Consider the following 24716-nt stretch of genomic DNA (forward strand, 5'->3'; position numbering starts at 1 on the left):
AGGCTAACAAGAGTCTTTTGGGGGGAAGCCTTTACATGAATCCTCTAATCATGTTGATTGTAACACCTGAGTATGCTGGCAAAATTTACTTTGTGCAACTGAAAAGCTGGTAGCATATTTTGAAATCTTTTCTTGCTTGTTTTGACAAGGACTGACTCAGAGTGAAAGACACAATGATGCAAAGAAACAAGTATTAACAAGAAATGCCCCTGTCGGAAGGATAAAAGGAAGACTTTTTTTTTTCAATAACTAGCCTTAATGATCTGCCATATTGATCCAATCTTCCTTTTTGTCATTCTTATGACCTTTGAAGTCAAGCTTGTTCGTGCCAATCCTTTGCATCAGCTTCACGACTCACTTTTGACTAGTGGTGCCCCAAGGGATTTTCACCTACAAGTCTCTCTCATTTATTCATCTCTGCTTACTATCGTCTTACAGTGCCCTTGAAGGTTTTCACTAGTAAGACTCTCTCATTTTTTTTCTTCCCCTTATTTTTTCTTTTGTTGAGAAACTTGACAATGTTCTATATCGTATGATAAAAGTTGCTCATTACATGCTTCTCTTGGCATTCTTGAAGGCATATCGGGAGGTCTTTATTTAGAAGTATTTTGGATAGGGTTGGAAAGAAAGGACGTCGTGAAGGCTCAAAATAGACTCAAAGTAAAGGGGATTGTAGACTTACAACTCTTGGAATCGGCTCTTTCAAAAGTGAAATAAAATCTTTGCCCCAGTTTCAGCTATTGGGGATTTTTTAGAAATTGTTTTCTTTTTTTTTTTTGAATTCTCATTTGGTTGGACTGAATCGTGTAAGGCTGCCTACGTATCCTTTCTAAAGGAATCAGGTCAAACGTAGTTCAAAACATCTGACCTAACTATAAATTTTTCTTTCTGTTCCTCTGTTTTTTTCCTTTTCTTTCTCTTTTTTTTTCTTTTTTTTCTTTTTGTTTGCCTTAGCTTCTATCTTCTGAGGGCATGGACTTTCGACCGTTCTTTCTTCTTCTTCTTCTTCTTTTTCTTCTTTTTTTCACGTGAACTTTCAAAGAACTGTCCCAGTTTATGCTCTTGGGGCATGGACCTTTATTTTTATTATTTTTTCATTTTTTTACTTTTGACTCTAAACCTGATTCTAGAAGAGGGTGGTCAAATAAAATAACACGGGCTCAAAAGAGGTAACAAAGGGTATAAAGTGTTCGGGTAGCAGAAAAAGGGCATCCCAACCTCAAGAACGCCAAGCATATTATTTTTTCGCGATCACAACATTGACGAACATGTCTGTCCTCTCGGTGTGTCGTGGTCACAAGACACTTTTCATCCCTTAATTTCAAACAGACTTCAATTTATTCTTCCTCAACCCGATCTTCACAATGATTTTAAAGGTAAGGATTCTTAACCTCTACGGGTCTGACTATTCTAGTTCCACTTGAATTTTATTCGGGCTTAATTCCAAGGTATTTCAACATTTTTTCATCCTCAAAAGTGCTTTTTTCTCAGTTGTCCAATTCAATCTTAAATCAATTTTCTATGATCTAGCCAAAAATTTCGCATGCATGTCATATCACTAAAACTAGCGGGAAAAGAACTGAGCATGGAATGACATAAAAGGAAAAACTCTATTTTATTGAGTAAACAACAATACAAACAACCTAAAATCTGAGTTACAATCCTAAAATAACCCGGCTAATGAAAATAGCAACAAAACCAGACAGACAAGACTCACACAAACAGAATAGAGGGATAGAAGAGTTTGACTCAATAAAACAAAATTTTTTTTGATCATAACCCAGATAATAGAAAAAATATCAAAACAAGCAACCAAGATTTCTTCCTTGTAAAGAGGGAATGACTGTTCAATTGCTAAGCTTGACATTTAGCTACAAATTTGCTCATCAAAATCACCATGGACTTCTCCAATTTCAGTTGGCAAGTTCCCGAGAGGATTCTCATACTCCATGTCACCAGGCATCATCCCCACAAAGTGTGCATCATCATATGAAGGTAAAGGATTCTGCGTGATATTTTAGGTGTCACTGTCTTGGATCACAATTAGATTTTCCTGGATCATCCTTTCTATTTCTCTTTTAAAATCCCGACAACTTTAAACATTGTGCCCCTAGGCATTTGAATGGTATTCACACCTTTTAGAAGGGTCAAAGCTTCTTGCACGGTGGTCTACATGATTTAGAGGAATAGGTGCAATCATGTCATAATGCTTTAATTTCTCAAACAAGCTTACATAGGACTCTCCTATTGGTGTAAAATTATCTTTCAATCTTTGTTCCCCGTTACATCCCTGGCTTAGATGTGGGTTATAGGGCACTTGAAAATTTTATGGAGGCTGATGGAGATTTTGCGATTCTGGTGCTCGCCTTCTAGGGTGTCTTGGTGACTGGACAACATACTGAGGTGGAGCAACAGAGTATTGCGGATTCTGAGGTGGATAGTAGTGCTCAGGGGAATCATCGAAAAATAGACGAGGCTGGTCATACCTTAGAGAAGTTCTCCTAGGACCTCTTCTCGACCCTAATGCCATCATGATTTCTTCATCCATCTCATTCTTGTCACTAAAATTACCAGATTCAATTTGGACAGTCTTATTTGCGACTTTGAGAATTGCTTGACTTATAATTCTGCCTGTCTTGAGGCCATTATCAATCATTTCCCCAATCTTCATTGCTTCGGAGAAGGATTTGCCCACTGCGGACATCATGCTTTGAAAATAATCTGGCTCTTGAGCCTAAAGGAGGACAGTGATTAGCTCGTGGTCATCGATGGATGGCTTAACTCTAGCCGCTTGCTCTCTCCATTTAATGGAATATTCCGTAAAACTTTCAGTTGGTTTCTTCTTCAGGTTTGAAATGGAATTACGGTCTGGAGCGATGTCAACAATGTATTGGAACTATCTGACAAAGGCATGGGCCATGTCATCCCAGACATACCAGAGACATGTGTCTTGACCCATAAACTATTCGGAGGCTACACCCATAAGGCTTTAACCAAATAAGTCATTAGTAATTCTTCCTTTCCTCCCGCACCTCTTAGCTGATTGCAATACCTTTTCAGGTGGGCTATGGGGTCTCCATGTCCATCATACTTTTCAAATTTGAGAGTCTTGAAACCAATTGGCAAACGAACATCGGGGAACATACATAGATCTTTGAAGGCAATACTCTTCTGACCTGCCAACCCTTGCATATTTTTCAACTGTTGTTTTAAGCTTTTCACTCTTTGGGTCATTTCTTCTTGTGCCATCTTTTGGGACAGCTTCTCATTATTTGCAGGAAGATCAAATAGGCACGAGTGGTACTCAGGAGAGTGGTACTGTTCTTGCTGAGTAGCAAATTATGACTCATGACTTTTCTTCTGTACCACTGTTGACTGTGGGACAGTGAAGACAGGCATGGTAGCAGAGGTTGTCTCATTGGTTGTCAATGGCCACTTTGGGAGCGCGCAACAAAAGTTTCAGCTGTAGTCGTACAGTTGGGATAAAAACTGAACCCAGGTGGATCGAATTGATCAGGCAATGAGACCGAAATGGTAGTAGTCAGGATGGATGTGAACTCTGGGAAACCATGAATAGAAAAAGGCGGTCCTTGGCCATTGGCTCATACTTGACACATTTCAGTCATTTGTTATTTCAGTATTCTATTTTCCTCAACCACAGTAGTCTCTTGTTGAACCCTCTGACCCTGAGTCTCTTGAGCATTTGTAACAGCTTCGACTCAGTTGTCAATGACATTTTTCCCTTTGATCTTGTGTTGCCAGCTTACCACAAACCAACCACCTTAAACTTTCTTCACAATTCGAAACAAGAGACACGTTAGAATGGACTCAGTCAGTCCTTATTATTATCATTCTTCCTCTTTTTTTTTCTTTTTTTTATTTTCTCTCTTTTTTTAAACTATTCGATCGAACCTGATGTGGGTTGCCTACGTATCATGATGCCGCATGAATCAGATATTTGCGTAGTTCGGGAAAATTAGGAATAAAGTAAATAAATTAACTCTTTTTGGATTTTGGACTTTTTCAAAAGAAAGACATATAAAGAAGAAAGGAAATATTTTTTGATTTCGATTTTTTTTTTGAATTTCGAAAGGAAAACTACTAAAGAAGAAAAGAAATATTTTTGATTTTTGGACTTTTATTTTGAATTTATGAAAGAAAGACTTCTAAATAAAAAAGAAATTATTTTTGAATCTTGAATTTTCTTTTCAATTATCGAAAGGTGCATGAAAATATTTTTGGATATTGAGAAGAAATGAAAAGAAAATATTTTTGGATTTTTTTAAAAATTGGGGTCTAAAAGAAAGACTTTCTAAAGAAGAAAGTAAAGGAAAATATTTTTAGATTTTTGAAATTTGGGGGCCGGAGCCGATGAGGTTTACCTACGTATCTCACATCCGGTGAGAATCAGACCCGCGTAGTTCTGTTAGTTTTGACGGAACAGGAAAAACATGACTTTTGAAAACAATCACTTATTTTCTTTCTCTTTGTTTTTTAAAAGTTTTGGCAAAATTTCGAATTTGGAGTACCTACTTATTTTTCAATTTTCTATTTTTTCTTTGTTTTGATTTTCTTTCCCTATTCTAGCAGCCAGTCAACATGCAAGCCGAAACAAACATATATGCAAGTAGCACGTAAGATGCATCAGGATGGTCTTTTAATTTAGGTACATCTATCCCAAACGGACTCAACCCCTGTGTTGAGCCCCCAAAGTCAAATGCACGTGATGCAAACAAACGTTCCTACTAGGGATCCGGCATGAGGCTATGTTATTCTAGGTTTGTATCCTGGGTGTACTATTCTAGACCTGGCTTACCCGAGCAGACAACTCGAGCCGGGGGAGGGGGCAGCATACTGGGAATACAGAAGCTTCACTGGCTTTGCAACTTATCCGAACCTCGTTCTAAATTTGGGATATGACTGTAACAGAAAAGAAGCCACACAAAGTGCACGCTTTCTAGATGATTTAGAAGACTTAGAGAGAAGAGGGTTTCGTAACAATTTATATATAGTTCAATCAATATCAAAGCGGTAAAAAACTCATTTAGCAAAAGTTCTGGGTTCTTATCCCCAGCAGAGTCCCAGAGCTGTCACACTTCCTTTTTACCCGAAAGGGGATATAAGGGAGTTTTTCCAATTAAAGTGATATTAATTGAAATTTGATTATTTTATTTGATTTCAGAGTCTCCGCTTGGAATAATTTATGGTGTCCCAAATCACCGGTTTATTTTAAATCCCAAATCGAGGAAATTGACTCTTATTTATGGTCTACGAGCATAGAAGACCAGGTAAGGAATTTTGTTAACCCAGGAGAAGGTATTAGGCACTCCCGAGTTCCGTGGTTTTAGCACGGTCGCTCAACTATTAATAATTGGACTAATTATCTTAGTAATTACATGGTTAGAACCTATTGTGCATTTCTAACTTTATAACCATTTTTAATATTTATAGAATTATTTTCTGGAACAAGTCACGATTGTCGTAACACTTGTCGTTTTGGTACACATTGTGAACCGCGTCACATAAAATGCACCCGCGATTTACAACATGTTTGTTTTATTATTATTCAAAGTTATAGTCGGGTCACATGAAATGCACACCCGAATGGGGATTGGGTATCACGTCCATGCCACAGGAACCGTACACATAGTCGTGATGATTATTATTAATCGCGCCTAAAGCAACTAGCGCATTTAATTATTTTCCTAATCTTTGAGATTGTTGTGATTTCAAATTTATGATCAAGATATTATTGGGGAGCAAATAAGCTAGCTAACATGATCTATTACTTGGCCAGATTCCTTATGGTCCAAGACCCACCTTATGGCTCATTCTTATTCCTTGTCAAGAAAGAAACAACTCCAATTTTTCCATCTACACAATTAAAAGAATTTACTCAAGAACCAAGATTACATACATCACAATCGAAATAAAAGCTAATTTAAATAATTTAAATGAAAACTAAGACATGCTACTTAAATAACGTAGAATAAAAAATCAACTAACACGTGCACCAAGCTATCATAACACAATGAAATGAGAATGAAAATTGAGAAATGGACTTTTATTGAAGAACAAAGCTGAAATTGCAAATCAATCGGAATAACAAAGCGACAATTGTTGGACCGAAATGCTGAAATTGCGAACCGGAACCTCGAATCGGGCCCGGAAACTCGAACACGGATAGAGAACGATCAATCTTAGAAGATGCTATTGAAATGACACCAGCCAGGCTCTCAAGTGCAATTCCTGCAGCAAATGTACTAGACTCGGGATTGTTGGAGCTATAGCGCCATCTTCCATTACTTTGTCTAAGAGCCTTTATGGCACGGAAAACGGAATCAGCACCTCCAAGGTGTACATCAACTTTAGAAGCTTGACCCGCGATAAGGACTAAACTTCCAACTGAGTAGTAATAGTCGAGAAGTGAGCCAACACTGTTCACGTTATCCTTAAGTCTAGAGGCCAGCAAACGTCTCATTGTTAAGCCCTCACTTCAATATCCTATTGACTCTCAATGCTTGAAACAAATCTTTCGATGCTGAAGATGGAGACCTAAGAGTGTCCACCACTGATTTACATGTAGCTGCCTTGATGTCAGGATGTTTTCCAGTTCCAAGAACCTCAAATAACCTTAAGGCCTTGTATGTCACTTCAAGGCTTTCAAAAGATCCATCTTTGGGTGTAAGCAAATCTAAAGCTGCAGATTGGTGAGAATTGTTGAGTTTCTTTTTAATATAGAAAGGTATTAAAAAGAGGGTGAATGGGAAATGGAGGGAAATGAAAATTTTGAGTAAAATTTTAAGTTTCCCTCTCCTTTTAATGAGACATTATCCCTCATTGGTAGAGGAAAAGGAGTTTGGTGGGTTTATATACAAATGCACTTCATGTAGCTCTTAAAGAGTTAAGAAGAAGGCAAACCTCGCACCGTCGTCGCTCGCTCGGCTTCGGCTTCGGCTTCGGATTTGGTCAAATGATTGATTGATTAATTTTTTGGACCAAATTTATTTGTTAATAGTAGATATTAACGTAATATTATCCGTGTTTGTATCGGATATATTCCAATCCGTGTATTGTACCACCAGTTGCAATAGCAGCCGCCTAGTGCTCCTCCCACCATGGCTAAGTGTTTGCTCCATAACAAGCTAGTGCATGCTCCTCCATGGCTTGCTCCACCATAGAGATTATCTTAAAACTCAAAAACCCTAGCTTTTCTTGTTGAATGGCCTCTAAGGTGTTCCTCGAAATCTAAGGATTTTTCAAGTAATTTGATATTAGGATCATGATTAGCTGACGAAAATATATGTATTTTCTCATGAATTGCTCACTTTTGAGTGTGAGTTTTTGCCCACTTCTTGCTATGTGAGAGAAAACCTAATACTCAAAATCCTAAAATAAGAGTATTTCACAAAATATGAAATTTATACCTACTGGTGATCGTGTGCGGTCGTGTGATGCAGCGTAACTGAGTTGTTTTTCTACATTGACAAAATTCAGGTCGCGTGGTGATCATGTATTGGAGCGAAACTGAGATATTTTCTATGCTTGGTCCTTAACACTTTCCTTCCATATTTTGGTCATTGAACTCATATAACTCGACTCCAAATCATCCTTTAACATCTATTTAAGCACTTTTGCCAACTTAAGATTCTGAAATAAATCTTTCCAAAATTCTTAGTATGAGTGTTAACTGAAGGCTTAAAAAGTCACTAATATAATGGGGCTTTACAAGGATGAACGAATATGTGGCTAAACATTTGGCTAGGTGCATAAATTCCAAAGGTCAAAGCCGATCTCCAAAGTCCTGGTGGCATGACTAAAAACATTGAAGTACCTAATTAGAAGTGAGCGATGATTAATTGGATTTTATGATAGGATTGTCTCTCACCCACCATAAGCATGATTTTGTGTGGTGATCAAACACAAGTTTACAAATCATCTTACTTTCTACAAGTGAAGACTACCATACAGCTAAATTGTATGGCAAGTCATACATTAAAAAAATTGTCTAATTTCATGGCTCTCCAGCACAGTTCTCATCAAGATTTTGGCAGTCGTTCCAACATAGATTGGGCACGAAGGTGAACTTGAGTACTGCCTTCCATCATCAAACTAATGGACAAGTAGAGTGAATAATTCAAGACTTTAAAAATACTACAGGCTTGCACAATTGTAGTTTTTTGGTAATTGGGATGAACATTTCCCCTTAATAGAGTTTTTATATAGTAACAATTATCATGAGAGTATTGGCATGGCTCCTTACGAAGCTCTATACGAGCATCATTGTAGATCCCCAATAGGATGGTTTGAACAAATATGGATACTCTTCATCGAATCTGAGTTGGTCCAAGATGCTCTAGAGAAAGTGACAATCATTTAGGAAAGGCTTAAACGGCTAAAAGTTGACAAAAGTCTTATACAAACAGGAGGCATGGGGTATAAAGTTTGAAGAAGGTGATCATGTGTTTTTTAAAATATCGCCCACAAAGGGGTCATGAGATTCGGGAAAAAAGGGAAGCTAAGTCTTAGATTTGTTGGCCCCTATAGAATCCAGAGCAAGAACAATAATGTGGCCTATGAGTTAGACTTTCCAGCAACATTAGTTTCTATTCATCCAGTTTTCCACATGTCAATGCTGAGGCAATGCCTTCGGGACATATCCAAATCAATTCCCGTGGATGAAGTGGAGGTCAACATTCCCATTAAATTTCTTGACAGTCAAGTTCAGAGATTGAGGAACAAAGATGTGGTGTCAATTAAAGTCTTGTGGCGTAATCATGATTTTGAAGAGGCTACATTGGAAGCTGAGGAAGATATGAAGAAAAGATACTCTCATATGTTCAAAGGAAGTGGCATTTAAATATTTAAAATCTTAAAAAGTTTTCCTGCTTATATGTGGATGAGTTGTGACATAAAGCTAGTCGTTCGACATTCGAGGACAAGTGTCATATAGGAGGGGGAGAATATAAAGCCCTGGACATTTTTACTAAGAATTATGTTCTTTTGCAAGCTTTAAGTTAGAAATAAGGGTGTTCAGATAATGCTAAACTAGTATAACAACTAGATATTATATTCATGAGTTTGTATGGATATTTGTAAGAGGGGAACATTAGTTTCGAATAAGTTGGAATAATTTAAGGGAAGAAGACGATCATTATCGCACATGACTTGACTTAAGACAATCATATCTCCTAGTAGAAAATGATTGAGTCAGACATATATATATCAAAATAAAGTTCAACGATTAGAGTTTCCAATGCTTCAAATTATTTGTCATTTTGACATTCCTACAATAAGTTATGGCCTTTTTACTAAAAGGTAGCATAACAACAATCTAACCCCAAAAATTTACCCCAACACAGCGTGCCCTGCTGCATGTGGCATGAGGTGCTAGAGAAATTTTGCATCAGAGGCGCAAACATCCATATTTTTGATGATTCCTTCTTATACGGGGTGCCCCATGATAGGAGGCATGAGGTGATAGGACAAAATTTTGCATGAGCAATCCTATAATGCAAAATATAAAAGAAAGGGAGAGAAAAAATGTTTGTTCCAAAACCTGAAGTCCTAGACATCTCCCTCAACCCTAAAGAAACCTATATCAATCCCCCATTTGTCAAGGTAAGTATCAATACGATTCATGTTAGATTATTACTCCCCAACAATAGTTATAATAAGATTTCATCCTAAAATCACTACATTGTCAGCAAGAACTCGAGAACAAGGCTTTCGTCCAACTTAGGGTTTTGCTTTTCAAGGTAAGCTTCACAACTCACATCTAACTATGATCGTTAAGAAGGATTTTTGTTGATATTATTTTCTAGATACTACAAAAACTTAGATTAACACGTACTTTTGATAATTAAGAAGAATCAAACATATGGTTTCTAGAGTTGAAAATTTCAACCAAATTTAAAATTAATTCTTGAATTACCTATGTATACATTGGTTACGTGAGTTGAATCCTTGGATTAAAAAAAAAATTTCAAAGGAAGATATCAAGGTGAATTGAGAATTGTCTTTACTAAAAAAAAATCTCAAGAATGTCATGCACCTTAAATGTTTGATTTTGTGCATTTAGGTGTTAATATGAATCTACTTGGAGCGAGTAGGCTTGCATTATCTTCGGACATTTGGGGTTAACTTTCACATATTATTGGAATATGAACAAAGTTTTCGATGCTTCTACAGACAAAGTTTACATGTTATTAAATGTCAAAGGATTTATGAAAGCTTAAAATTTCTTTGTGCTTCTTTAGAAGGTAAGGGCTTGACCCTTATATTTGAAGTGTCTCTTGATTGATTGTGTTTGATCAAGTAAAGATTGCTAACTTCAAATTTTAATAAGGAACATTTATGATATAGTAACCATACAAAGGGTTACGATTAAGGTATAAAGAATTGTTACTATTGCCATAGCGAGACACAGAGATTATGTGGCCATATAAAAGGGTATGTGTAACCACATAAAAGGTTACTAATCTCGAGAGTTGGGTGTAAGAAAGTTACAATCGTGTGTCGGCCTGATCAGTCATTTTGAGTTCAACATTCTGTTTTGAGATTCTAGACTTCAAGTAGGTTCATTTGATGTTTTACGACTTACGTTTGTGATTGGTTTTGATTTTCGAGAGGTTCAGGAGTGTTTTGAAAGAAGAATTCTTATTTAGAAACTTTGAGTTGTTGGAGTTGAGCAATATTTGACTTTTGAGTAAACTACCCCAAATTGATGATTTGATAGTTACGTTAGCTTTGTCTGAGGTTAATTTGGCGCTTCTAGTCGAAGGTTAAAATTTTAAACTATTGAAATTCTTGGCTTGATGCTTGATTTCTTATTTTGTTGTTATTTTTGGTATTTTGACCTTCGAGCAAGTTCATGAGGCATATATACTTGTTGGGATGATTGGATGAGACTTTGAGCAGCTGCTCAGATGAGTTTCAGGGTAGTATGGAATTATTTTGGTCCATTTTGTAGCAGTTTATCTGCTACTGTATTGCAACACTTTGCGAACGCGTAGGTAGCCTCATGTTAGCGTAGAGCACTTTAGGGTAGTGCAATGTTATCCTTCGAGAAAACGAAGGGTGGGATGCAAATGCAAGCTTTGGAATATTGACCTTCGCGAACTCGAAGACTATATCGCGAACACAAAAAGTGGGGGTGGGGCGGACAACTATCGCGAACACGATAGCAGGAGCGTGAACGCAATTGACATAGACCTTGGCATTTACGAACGCGATGTGTCTGTTGTGAACACGATGCACACTGACATCCAGGGGTATTTAAGTGTTGGAGATCGGGATTACCTTATTTTCACCATTTTTGTGGCATAGACTTACGATAGAGCCAAATGTTAGAGGGTATCTTCACCTCTACTTCTAAGGTTAGTATTTATAACTTAGTTTTGATTATATATCATGATTTTTCATGGATTTTTATTCCTAAATTTAGGATTTTAAAGTGTAAAAATTAGATTTTTTGGTTTGAACGCGAGAGAGAGAAAATATTAGGGATTTGAACATCAATTGGAGGTTGGATCATGAAATCAATTATATAATTGTGACGACCCGATAGGTCGATTTGAGTACTAGTCTTTATTTTCGTGCTCCGAGACCTCTGTTAGCTTTGTTTGATGATTCTCGATTTGAATTCATGGTCCGTATCTTTTCCTTGAAAAATTTTATGTGAAAATTTGAAAAAAACATGAATTTTGGTTTTAAAAATAACTTGAATTGACTCCGATCAATATTTTGTGTAAACAATCTTGGATTCGTGTTTTGACGATCCTCATGGGTCCGTATCATGATTTTTGACTTGGGCGTATGCCCAGAATATCGGAAGTCCCTAACTTGATTCGACTCATTTTGCCGAAAGCTATTAATTGAAAGTTTTAAATTTGCTAAGTTTGACCGTAGTTTGACTTTGTGGTTATTAGGTTCAGATTTTTATTTTGGGTCTTGGTATAGGTTCGTTTTGATATTTGAAACTTGTTTGTAAAATGTGGTACAACTCAAAGTTTGTTTGATATGATTCGGACGATTAGATATAATTCTAGTTGTTCTTGAGTTTTCCTTTGGAATTTCATTTGTTTTGAAGTTCAATTTGTAGTTTTAAATGTTAGTTTTGTGATTTGATCGCGTTAGTGAGTTCATATGATGATATTATAATTGTATGCATATTTGGTTTGGAGCCCAAGGGGCTCGAGTGAGTTTCAGACGTATTTCAGATGAGTTTGGTTGAAGTTTGCACAACTGGCGCATTTATGTTTCTGGTGTTCAATTGTAGATCTCGCAATTGCAAGCCTCGTTTTTGCGAACAATAGTTCACATTTGCGAGCATGGGCGGAGACTTCGCTATTTCGAAGTAAGAGTTACATTTGCGATGGATGGTCTATTCGCATTTGCGACTCTAGCGTCTCAATTGCGATGCCGTGTTAATTTAGGTGACTTCGCATTTTCGAAGAATTTGTCCGCATTTGCGAAGGTGGGGCAATTTGCATTTGCAAACATTTCGTTGCATTTGGGACATCTGATCTTCTACGGCAGGGTTTACATTTGCGACCTTTGTCTCGCATTTGCGATGCTCGCAATTGCGAATAAGACTTTGGAATTGCGACATTCACAGCTGGGTAAAAGAGGAAAAAATCGGGGCATAGGTTATTTTTACACAATTTCTCAACCCTAAACACTCAAGTGGTGATTTTCAAGAGGATTTACTTCCCAAAACCATTGGTAAATAATTTTAATTCATTTCTTTTTAATTACCCATTACTTTTCATGTATTTCCAACATCAAATCTCGGATTTTCATAATAGAAATTAGGGATTGGGGTAGAAATTGGAGATTTTCTAAAATTGAGATTTAGACCTCAAATTGAGGTTGGATAATCGAAACAAATCGTATAACCGAGCTCGGGGTTGAATGGGTAATCATATTTTGGTCCGGACCTCGGGTTTTGACCAAGCGGGCCTGGGATTGACTTTTGTTTGCTTTTTAAAAAAAGATCAGAATTAAACCATTTTCATTGATGGGTAATTTTTAAAGCTTATTTCGAACCGTTTGATAGATAATTTGCTGGATGTGGTTGGCTCAGTGGCTTGTTCAAAAGGCAAAGACATGGTTGATTGATTTCTTTGGTTGTGGAGTGAGCTAAGTATCGTGGTTTACCTTGATTTGAGGGATTAGAACTTGTTGGTCTATTTGCTACATATTTCATATATGGGAATAACGTATATGTGAGGTGACAAGTATCAATGCGTTACCATTAATTATGTTTTCCATGCTTAGGTTAGAATATTATTTCTTTTAATTATCCATTTCGTATTTATTGTTTATTTCAAAGAAGCTGGATATTTTGAAAGTTGAATTTGATATCATGGCACCATAATTGAAGTGAAATTATTTTACCGCCTTGCTTTTATTATTCGAATTTGTATTGTTGCCTGGTGAGGAAGAGAGAAAAGCACGAAGGGTGTTACCATGCCTTATTTGCATTCATTATCATATATTGAGAGATTTGAGAGTTAAAGCATGAAGGGAGATGTCGTGACATATTTATTTCATGAGCTCACTTGATTCTCGGGTTTATGATTTATTTGGTTATATTGTTGCTTATTTTAGAAGGAGTTTTTTTATTTTGTACTTGCCATTTTTTATGACATTTCCCCTTTCGCATGTCCCCTCCTTGTTAATATTTTTTTCGTTCTACTTGTTATTTCACTGCTTTGTATAAATATATGTACAGGGTTTTACATAGGTGTCCTGTCATAGCCTCGTCATTACCTCATCGAGGTTAGGCTCGACACTTACGGAGTACATTGGATTGGTTGTAGTCATACTGCACTTCTGCACTTCTTGTGCAGATACTAGTGCTGATCCTAACGGTATTTAGAGGTATTCCGCTCGGACCCAGCTACATCCAGGAGAATAAAGGTACAACTGCACAGCTTCCGCAGCACTGAAACTGCCTTCTTTATCTATTCTATTGTTTATCTATATTCAAACAGTGTACTTTATTTCAGACCTTATGTGTAGTACTTTAGTTGCTCATGCACTTGTGACTCCGAATTCTGGGAGATGTTTATTTATCATCATATGTATTTCATTATTCCATTTCAGACTATTTTGGTTTATTTTTGATGTTTATTGTGAATTATTAAAATTAGTTAAAATAATCTAGCTAATGTTGGCTTGCCTAGCAAGCGAAATGTTAGGTGCCATCACGTTCCCGAGGGTGGAATTCTGAGTTGTGATAAATTGGAATCAGAGCCCTAGGTTGCCTAGGTCTCTCGAGTCATGAGAAAGCTTAGTAGAGTCTGGAGGACCATACAGAGACATTTGTACTTATCTTCTAGAGGCTATAGAGCTTTAGGAAAATTTCACTTCTTTCTTTCCCTATCATGTGATTTTATTCTATCATTGATGTCCGAATCATTCCATTTTTGTTCTCTTGTAGATAGCAAGAAAACGCACAAGATGTACAGTCGGGTAGGAGCCAAAGCCCCCTGTTGTAGCTACTACCAAGGGTAGAGGCCGAGGCAGAGGTAGAGCTCAGCCTAGGGCTCGTGCAACATCACCCAATGTGGAGCCCCATATTGATCATGAGGAGGAGATTCCAGCTTAGACCGCACCCGTCAGACCCACTTAGGTCCTAAAAGGATTTATAGCTACTCTCGTACTTCAGGATGCTCTAGTCCGCTTGGTGGGCCTTATGGAGTGTGTGGGCCGAACCGGTACATTTTCGGTAGCACTAGCCATCTCTCAGGCTGGAGGAGGATCACAGACTCCAGCTACCCACACCCTTGAGCAGATGGCTCCTATACATCAAACTGTAATAGTTCCACCAGTTGGAGTAGCTTAGACTATTGTTGCTACACAGACCGGGGAGAGGCTTGCGATGTCTTCTTAGGGATTGGTGAGGTTTGATAAGTTCTCAAAATTCTTCTTTAGTCACTATAGTGGTGCACCTTCTAAGGACAACAAGATTATTTGGTCAGTTGCTAGAGGTGCTGAGCAACATGGGTATTGTTGAGTCTAATGGAGTAGACTTTACTGTGTTTTAGATGACCCGTTTGGCTAGGAGATAGTGGCACGATCATGTGCGGAGCAGACCAGCTGATTCATCATCACACACTTGGGATCAGTTTATACAGTTGTTTCTGGAGAGGTTTATTCCTTCCACTCTGAGAGAGGAGTATCGCAGGAAGTTCGAGCACCTTCAACAGTGTAGCATGAGTGTTACTTAGTATGAGATCCGATTTGTGGACCTAGCTTGCCATGCAGTTATCCTACTCCCTACTGAGAAAGAGAGAGAGAGAGAGAGAGAGAGAGAGAGAGAGAGAGAGAGAGAGGAGGAGATTCATTGATGGACCTACTTTCAGTATTAGGCTATGGATGACCAAGGAGACCGAAGATGATATTTCTTTCTAGAGGGCCAGAGAGATTGCTAGACAGATGGAGATAGTGCATGGTTAGGCTAGGGGGTGGTATCTGAAAAGAGTCCTTGTCATTTCAGTAGCTTCAGTGGTGCTTCATCTTGAGGCAGAGGCTCTTTTGGTAGAGGACATCCTCCCAGGCCAATCCAGTCTGCTCTCCAGGCATTCCACGGTGCTTCAGGCAATTATGGTTCATATGGGTATCAACCGAGATAGCCAGCCTATAGTGCACATTCAGCTCCCATCAGTGCACCGCCGATCAGTGCACCACCGATTCAGAGCTATCACAATGAACATCTAGGTCGTTGGGTCAGTTTTAGCTTTACCAGCCGATGGCTTGCTATACATGTGGAGATCTGAGGCACATTGCTAGATTTTGCCCTAGGTCATAGGGCGGCATGCCACAACAGAGTTCTTGTGCCATGGTTTAGGCACCAGTTGCTCCACCACTCGCTCAGCCAGGCTGCTAGAGGTGGAGGTTAGGCCATTAGATGTTGAGGTCAAGCCATTAGTGGTAGAGGCCAACCAGCTAGGGCCGTTCGAGAGGCGGAGGTCATAATGTTAGGGCCCAACCCTATTTTTATGCATTTCCACCTGGACTTGAGGCAGAGTCATCTGACGCCATCATCATAGGTATTGTTCTAGTTTTTCATAGAGATGTTTCAGTTCTATTTAATCTGGTGTCTACTTATTCATACTTGTCATCCTATTTTGCTTCACATCTGGTTATGCCTCGTGGTTATGCCTCATTGATGAATCTGAGGTCATAAACAATGAAAGGAACAGCTGTCTAAGGAATGTGTGATTTTGAAAGCTAAGTGCAAAAGTCTGGAACTTAGGGCTAGTGAAAGTAATAGTAAAAAAATGAATTAAAGAACGATGTTCTTGAACTTGACACCACTGTGCTAGTGCTTAGATCAGAAAATTTAAAACTGAAATTAGGAACAAGCAAAAAGAAAGCTTATCACACACATCTCACTTTATAAGAAAATCTAGAAAAAATGAAAGATGAGTTGTACAAAAGAGATGAGTAGATAAGAGTCCTAAAGGAAGATCTAAGCAAGGTTAAGCGCGAGATAGACAAAACCTATAAATAGAATAGGTCCTCTGATGCACTTTTATGGCTACAAGAACACCATAGTAGCAATAAGAGAGGACTTGGCTACGGGACCCTGCACCTAAGTGGGATCCTAAAAGCAAGTACATCACACTTCTTGAGAACAAAATTTGCACACACTGTGGTAAGACTGGTGACTACAAAAGTGAATATACTACAAAATAAAAAGGCTATTCAAAAGAACAAAACATTTGTTCAAGGGAAAAATAGGTTGTCAGGATGGGCTAAAAAGAATATAATTCACCCTTTTGCCTATAGAAAGGGACCCAAACTAGTTTAGGTTCCTAAGACTAACCCCTGATTTCCTTTTATATGTCCAAGTGAAGGGGAGCAATCAAATATGGTACATGAATAGTGGTGCTCAAAGCATATGACAGGAAGCAAGAACCATTTCCTTTCACTTGAGGACCTCAAAGGAGGTAATGTCTCCTTTGGAAATGGTAAGAAAGGTGAGATCATTGGGGTTGGAAAGGTAAGTAAGATATACTCACACTCCATTGAGAATGTCTACTTGATAGATGGCTTGAAATACAACGTAATCAGTGTATCACAACTGTGTGACAGAGGTAACTTGGTAGAATTCACGTCTACCAAATATTTTGTGATAAATCTTACCACTGAAAAGATTATTTTGCGATCACAACATTGACGAACATGTCTGTCTTCTCGGTGTGTCGTGGTCACAAGACACTTTCCATCCCTTAATTTCAAACTTTCCAACAGACTTCAATTTATTCTTCCTCAACCCGATCTTCACAATGATTTTAAAGGTAAGGATTCTTAACCTCTACGGGTCTGACTATTCTAGTTCCACTTGAATTTTATTCGGGCTTAGTTCCAAGGTATTTCAACTCTTTTTCATCCTCAAAAGTACTTTTTTCTCAGTTGTCCAATTCAAGCTTAAATCAATTTTCTATGATCTGGCCAAATATTTCGCTTGCATGTCATATCACTAAAACTAGCAGGAAAAGAACTTAGCATGGAATGACACAAAAGGAAAAACTCTATTTTATTGAGTAAACAACAAGACAAACAACCTAAAATCTGAGTTACAATCCTAAAATAACCCGGCTAATGAAAATAGCAACAAAACCAGACAGACAAGACTCACACAAGCAGAATAGTGGAATAGAAGAGTTTGACTCAATAAAACAAATAAAATTTTGATCATAACCCTGAAATAACCCAGATAATAGAAAAAATATCAAAACAAGCTATCAAGATTTCTTCCTTGTAAAGAGGGAATGACTTTTCAATTGCTAAGCTTGACATTTAGCTACAAATTTGCTCATCAAAATCACCATGGACTTCTCCAATTTTAGTCGGCAAGTTCCTGAGAGGATTCTCATACTCCATGTCACCAGGCATCATCCCCACAAAGTGTGCATCATCATATGAAGGTAAAGGATTCTGCGTGATATTTTGGGTGTCACTGTCTTGGATCACAATTAGTTTTTCCTGGATCATCCTTTCTATTTCTCTTTTCAAATCCCGACAACTTTCAACATTGTGCCCCTGGGCATTTGAATGGTATTCGCACCTTTTAGAAGGGTCAAAGCTTCTTACACGGTGGTCTACATGATTTAGAGGAATAGGTGCAATCATATCATAATGCTTTAATTTCTCAATCAAGCTTACATAGGACTCTCCTATTGGTGTAAAATTATCTTTCAATCTTTGTTCCCCATTACATCCCTGGCTTAGATGTGGGTTATAGGGCACTTGAAAATTTTATGGAGGCTGATGGAGATTTTGCGATTCTGGTGCTCGCCTTCTAGGGTGTCTTGGTGACTGGACAACATACTGAGGTGGAGCAACAGAGTATTGCGGATTCTGAGGTGGATAGTAGTGCTCAGGGGAATCATCGAAAAATAGACGAGGCTGGTCATACCTTAGAGAAGTTCTCCTAGGACCTCTTCTCGACCCTAATGTCATCATGATTTCTTCATTCATCTCATTCTTGTCACTAAAATTACCAGATTCAATTTGGACAGTCTTATTTGCGGCTTTGAGAACTGCTTGACTTATAATTCTGCCTGTGTTGAGGCCATTCTCAATCATTTCCCCAATCTTCATTGCTTCCGAGAAGGATTTGCCCACTGCGGACATCTTGCTTTGAAAATAATCTGGCTCTTGAGCCTAAAAGAGGACAGTGATTATCTTGTGGTCATCGATGGATGGCTTAACTCTAGCCGCTTGCTCTCTCCATTTAATGGCATATTCCTTGAAACTTTCAATTGGTTTCTTCTTCAGGTTTGAAAGGGAATTACGGTCTGGAGCGATGTCAACATTGTATTGGAACTATCTGACAAAGGCATGAGCCATGTCATCCTAGACATACCAGCGAGATGTGTCTTGACCTATAAACCATTCGGAGGCTACACCCATAAGGCTTTCACCAAAATAAGCCATTAGTAATTCTTCCTTTCCTCCGGCACCTCTAAGCTAATTGCAATACCTTTTCAGGTGGGCTATGGGGTCTCCATGTCTATCATACTTTTCAAATTTGGGAGTCTTGAAACCAATTGGCAAACGAACATCGGGGAACATACATAGATCTTTGAAGGCAATACTCTTCTGACCTGTCAACCCTTGCATGTTTTTCAACTGTTGTTCTAAGCTTTTCACTCTTTGGGTCATTTCTTCTTGTGCCATCTTTTGGGCAGGCTTCTCAATCTTTGCAGGAAGATCAAATAGGCACGAGTGGTACTCAGGAGAGTGGTATTGTTCTTGCTGAGTAGAAAATTATGACTCATGACTTTTCTTCTGTACCACTGTTGACTGTGGGACAGTGAAGACAGGCATGGCAACAAAGGTTGTATCATTGGTTGTCAATGGCACACTTTGGGAGCGCGCAACAAAAGTTTCAGGTGTAGTCGTACAGTTTGGATAAAAACTGAACCCGGGTGGATAGCATTGATCAGACAATGAGACCGAAATGGTAGTAGTCAGGATGGATATGAACTCTGGGAAACCATGAATAGAAAAAGGCGGTCCTTGGCCATTGGCTCATACTTGACACATTTCAGTCATTTGTTATTTCAGTATTCTATTTTCCTCAACCACAGTAGTCTCTTGTTTGAACCCTCTGACCCTGAGTCTCTTGAGCATTTGTAACAGCTTCGACTCTGTTGCCAATGACAATTTTCCCTTTGATCTTGTGTTGCCAGCTTACCACAAACCAACCACCTTAAACTTTCTTCACAATTCGAAACAAGAGACACGTTAGAATGGACCCAGTCAGTCCTTATTATTATCATTCTTCCTCTTTTTTTCTTTTTTTTATTTTCTCTCTTTTTTTAAACCATTCGATCGAACCTGATGTGGGTTGCCTACGTATCATGACGCCGCATGAATCAGATCTTTGCGTAGTTCGGGAAGATTAGGAATAAAATAAATAAATTAACTCTTTTTGGATTTTGGACTTTTTTCAAAAGAAAGACATATAAAGAAGAAAGGAAATATTTTTTGATTTCGTTTTTTTTAATTTCGAAAGGAAAACTTCTAAAGAAGAAAAGAAATATTTTTGATTTTTGGACTTTTATTTTGAATTTATGAAAGAAAGACTTCTAAATAAAAAAGAAATTATTTTTGAATCTTGAATTTTCTTTTCAATTATCGAAAAGTGCAAAATATTTTTGGATATTGAGAAGAAATGAAAAGAAAATATTTTTGGATTTTTTTAAAAATTGGGGTCTAAAGGAAAGACTTTCTAAAGAACGAAGTAAAGGAAAATATTTTTGGATTTTTGAAAATTGGGGGCCGGAGCCGATGAGGTTTACCTACGTATCTCACATCCGGTGAGAATCAAACCTGCGTAGTTCTGTTAGTTTTTACGGAACAGGGAAAACATGACTTTTGAAAACAATCACTTATTTTCTTTCTCTTTGTTTTTTAAAAATTTTTGCAAAATTTCGAATTTGGAGTACCTACTTATTTTTCAATTTTCTTTTTTTTTTTCTTTGTTTTGATTTTCTTTCCCTATTCTAGCAGTCAGTCAACATGCAAGACGAAACAAACATATATGCAAGTAGCACGTAAGATGCATCAGGATGGTCTTTTAATTTAGGTACATCTATCCTAGACAGACTCAACCCCTGTGTTGAGCCCCCAAAGTCAAATGCACGTGATGCAAACAAACGTTCCTACTAGGGATCCGGCATGAGGCTATGTTATTCTCGGTTTGTATCCTGGGTGTACTATTCTAGACCTGGATTACCTGAGCAGACAACTCGAGCCGGGGGAGGGGGCAGCGTACTGGCAATACAGAAGCTTCACCGGCTTTGCAACTTATCTGAACCTCGTTCTAAATTTGGGATATGACTGTAACAGAAAAGAAGCCACACGAAGTGCACGCTTTCTAGATGATTTAGAAGACTTAGAGAGAAGAGGGTTTGGTATCAATTTATATATAGTTCAATCAATATCAAAGCGGTAAAAAGCTCATTGAGCACATTAGGCTCAAACACGCGAAAATCAGATAATAGATAAAAGCCAAGTATAACAGTTATTCTAAGCTCGAATTCTGAAACCTGAACCAAAAGTTCTGGGTTCTTATCTCCAGCAGAGTCCCAGAGCTGTCACACCTCCTTTTTACCCGTAAGGGGATATAAATGAGTTTTTCCAATTAAAGTGATATTAATCGAAATGTGATTATTTTATTTGATTTCAGAGTCTCCACTTGGAATAATTTATGGTGTCCCAAATCACCGGTTTATTTTAAATCCCAAATCGAGGAAGTTGACTCTTATTTATGGTCTACGAACATAGAAGATCGGGTAAGGAATTCTGTTAACCTAGGAGAAGGTATTAGGCACTCCCGAGTTTTGTGGTTTTAGCACGGTCGCTCAACTATTAATAATTGGCCTAATTATCTTATTAATTACATGTTTAGAACCTATTGTGAATTTCTAACTTTATAACCGTTTTTAATATTTATAGAATTATTTTCTGGAACAAGTCACGATTGTCGTAACACTTGTCGTTTTGGTACACATTGTGAGCCGCGCACCCTCGATTTACAACATGTTTATTTTATTATTATTCAAAGTTATAGTCGGGTCACATAAAATGCACACCCGAATGGGATTTGGGTATCACGACCATGCCACGGGAACCGTACACATAGTCGTGATGATTATTATTAATCGCGCCTAAAGCAACTAGCGCATTTAATTATTTTCCTAATCTTTGAGAATGTTGTTATATCAAATTTATGATCAAGATATTATTGGGGAGCAAATAGGCTAGCTAACATGATCTATTACTTGGCCAGATTCCTTATGGTCCAAGACCCACCTTATGGCTCATTCTTATTCCTTGTCAAGAAAGAAACAACTCCAATTTTTCCATCTACACAATTAAAAGAATTTACTCAAGAGCCAAGATTACATACATCACAAGCGAAATAAAAGCTAATTAAAACAATTTAAATGAAAACTAAGACATGCTACTCAAATAACGTAGAATCAAAAATCAACTAACACGTGCACCAAGCTATCATAACACAATGAAATGAGAATGAAAATTGAGAAATGGACCTTTTATTGAAGAACAAAGCTAAAAATTGCAAATCAATCGGAATAACAAAGCGACAATCGTTGGACTGAAATACTGAAATTGCGAACCAAAACCTCGAATCGGCACCGGAAACTCGAACACGGACAGAGAACGATCAATCTTAGAAGATGCTAATGAAATGACACCAGCCAAGCTCTCAAGTGCAATTACTGCAGCAAATGTACTAGACTCGGGATTGTTGGAGCAATAGCGACATCTTCCATCATTTTGGCTAAGAGCCTTTATGGCACGAAAAACGGAATCAGCACCTCCAAGGTGTACATCAACTTTAGAAGCTTGACCCGCGATAAGGACTAAACTTCCAACTGAGTAGTAGTAGTCGAGAAGTGAGCCAACACTGTTCACGTTATCCTTAAGTCTAGAGGCTATGCCAGCAAAAGTCTCATTGTTAAGCCCTCACTTCAATATCCTATTGACTCTCAATGCTTGAAACAAATCTTTCGATGCTGAAGATGGAGACCTAAGAGTGTCCACCACTGATTTACATGTAGCTTCCTTGATGTCAGGCTGTTTTCCAGTTCCAAGAACCTCAAATGACCTTAAGGCCTTGTATGTCACTTCAAGGCTTTCAAAAGATCCATCTTTGGGTGTAAGCAAATCTAAAGCTGCAGATTGGTGAGAATTGTTGAGTTTCTTTTTAATATAGAAAGGTATTAAAAAGAGGGTGAATGGGAAATGAAAATTTTGAGTAAAATTTTAAGTTTCCCTCTCCTTTTAATGAGACATTGTCCCTCATTGGTAGAGGAAAAGGAGTTTGGTGGGTTTATATACAAATGCACTTCATGTAGCTCTTAAAGAGTTAAGAAGAAGGCAAGCCTCGCGTCGTCGTCGTCGCTCGCTCGGATTCGGCTTCGGCTTTGGCTTCGGTTTCGGCTTCGGATTTGGTCAAATGATTGATTGATTAATTTTTTGGACCAAATTTATTTGTTAATAGTAGATATTAACGTAATATTATCCGTATTTGTATCGGATATATTCCAATCCGTGTATTGTACCACCAGTTGCAATAGCAGCCGCCTAGTGCTCCTCCCACCATGGCTAAGTGTTTGCTCCATAACAAGCTAGTGCATGCTCCTCCATGGCTTGCTCCACCATAGAGATTATCTTAAAACTCAAAAACCCTAGCTTTTCTTGTTGAATGGCCTCTAAGGTGTTCCTCGAAATCTAAGGATTTTTCAAGTAATTTGATATTAGGATCATGATTAGCTGACGAAAATATATGTATTTTCTCATGAATTGCTCACTTTTGAGTGTGAGTTTTTGCCCACTTCTTGCTATGTGAGAGAAAACCTAATACTCAAAATCCTAAAATAAGAGTATTTCACAAAATATGAAATTTATACCTACTGGTGATCGTGTGCGGTCGTGTGATGCAGCGTAACTGAGTTGTTTTTCTACATTGACAAAATTCAGGTCGCGTGGTGATCATGTATTGGAGCGAAACTGAGATATTTTCTATGCTTGGTCCTTAACACTTTCCTTCCATATTTTGGTCATTGAACTCATATAACTCGACTCCAAATCATCCTTTAACATCTATTTAAGCACTTTTGCCAACTTAAGATTCTGAAATAAATCTTTCCAAAATTCTTAGTATGAGTGTTAACTGAAGGCTTAAAAAGTCACTAATATAATGGGGCTTTACAAGGATGAACGAATATGTGGCTAAACATTTGGCTAGGTGCATAAATTCCAAAGGTCAAAGCCGATCTCCAAAGTCCTGGTGGCATGACTAAAAACATTGAAGTACCTAATTAGAAGTGAGCGATGATTAATTGGATTTTATGATAGGATTGTCTCTCACCCACCATAAGCATGATTTTGTGTGGTGATCAAACACAAGTTTACAAATCATCTTACTTTCTACAAGTGAAGACTACCATACAGCTAAATTGTATGGCAAGTCATACATTAAAAAAATTGTCTAATTTCATGGCTCTCCAGCACAGTTCTCATCAAGATTTTGGCAGTCGTTCCAACATAGATTGGGCACGAAGGTGAACTTGAGTACTGCCTTCCATCATCAAACTAATGGACAAGTAGAGTGAATAATTCAAGACTTTAAAAATACTACAGGCTTGCACAATTGTAGTTTTTTGGTAATTGGGATGAACATTTCCCCTTAATAGAGTTTTTATATAGTAACAATTATCATGAGAGTATTGGCATGGCTCCTTACGAAGCTCTATACGAGCATCATTGTAGATCCCCAATAGGATGGTTTGAACAAATATGGATACTCTTCATCGAATCTGAGTTGGTCCAAGATGCTCTAGAGAAAGTGACAATCATTTAGGAAAGGCTTAAACGGCTAAAAGTTGACAAAAGTCTTATACAAACAGGAGGCATGGGGTATAAAGTTTGAAGAAGGTGATCATGTGTTTTTTAAAATATCGCCCACAAAGGGGTCATGAGATTCGGGAAAAAGGGAAGCTAAGTCTTAGATTTGTTGGCCCCTATAGAATCTAGAGTAAGAACAATAATATGGCCTATGAGTTAGACTTTCCAGCAACATTAGTTTCTATTCATCCAGTTTTCCACATGTCAATGCTGAGGCAATGCCTTCGGGACATATTCAAATCAATTCCCGT

At 37.9% G+C, this 24716-nt stretch overlaps 1 protein-coding gene across 1 annotated transcript; it reads left to right on the forward strand.

The window, feature by feature from the left end:
- The first annotated feature begins 8494 nt into the window (after positions 1–8494).
- LOC142164205 (uncharacterized) lies at positions 8495–8860 on the forward strand. The gene has a single exon (XM_075221608.1). It carries the CDS (start codon positions 8495–8497, stop codon positions 8858–8860), a length of 366 nt encoding a protein of 121 aa, XP_075077709.1.
- Positions 8861–24716: the final 15856 nt, after the last annotated feature.

The sequence above is a fragment of the Nicotiana tabacum genome, chromosome 1, assembly GCF_000715075.1.
Source record: "Nicotiana tabacum cultivar K326 chromosome 1, ASM71507v2, whole genome shotgun sequence".
NCBI classification, from domain to species: domain Eukaryota; kingdom Viridiplantae; phylum Streptophyta; class Magnoliopsida; order Solanales; family Solanaceae; genus Nicotiana; species Nicotiana tabacum.

Coding starts and splice junctions, on each gene's coding strand:
- LOC142164205 (XM_075221608.1), top strand. CDS start 8,495: ATGAGATTCGGGAAAAAAGGGAAGCTAAGTCTTAGATTTGTTGGCCCC.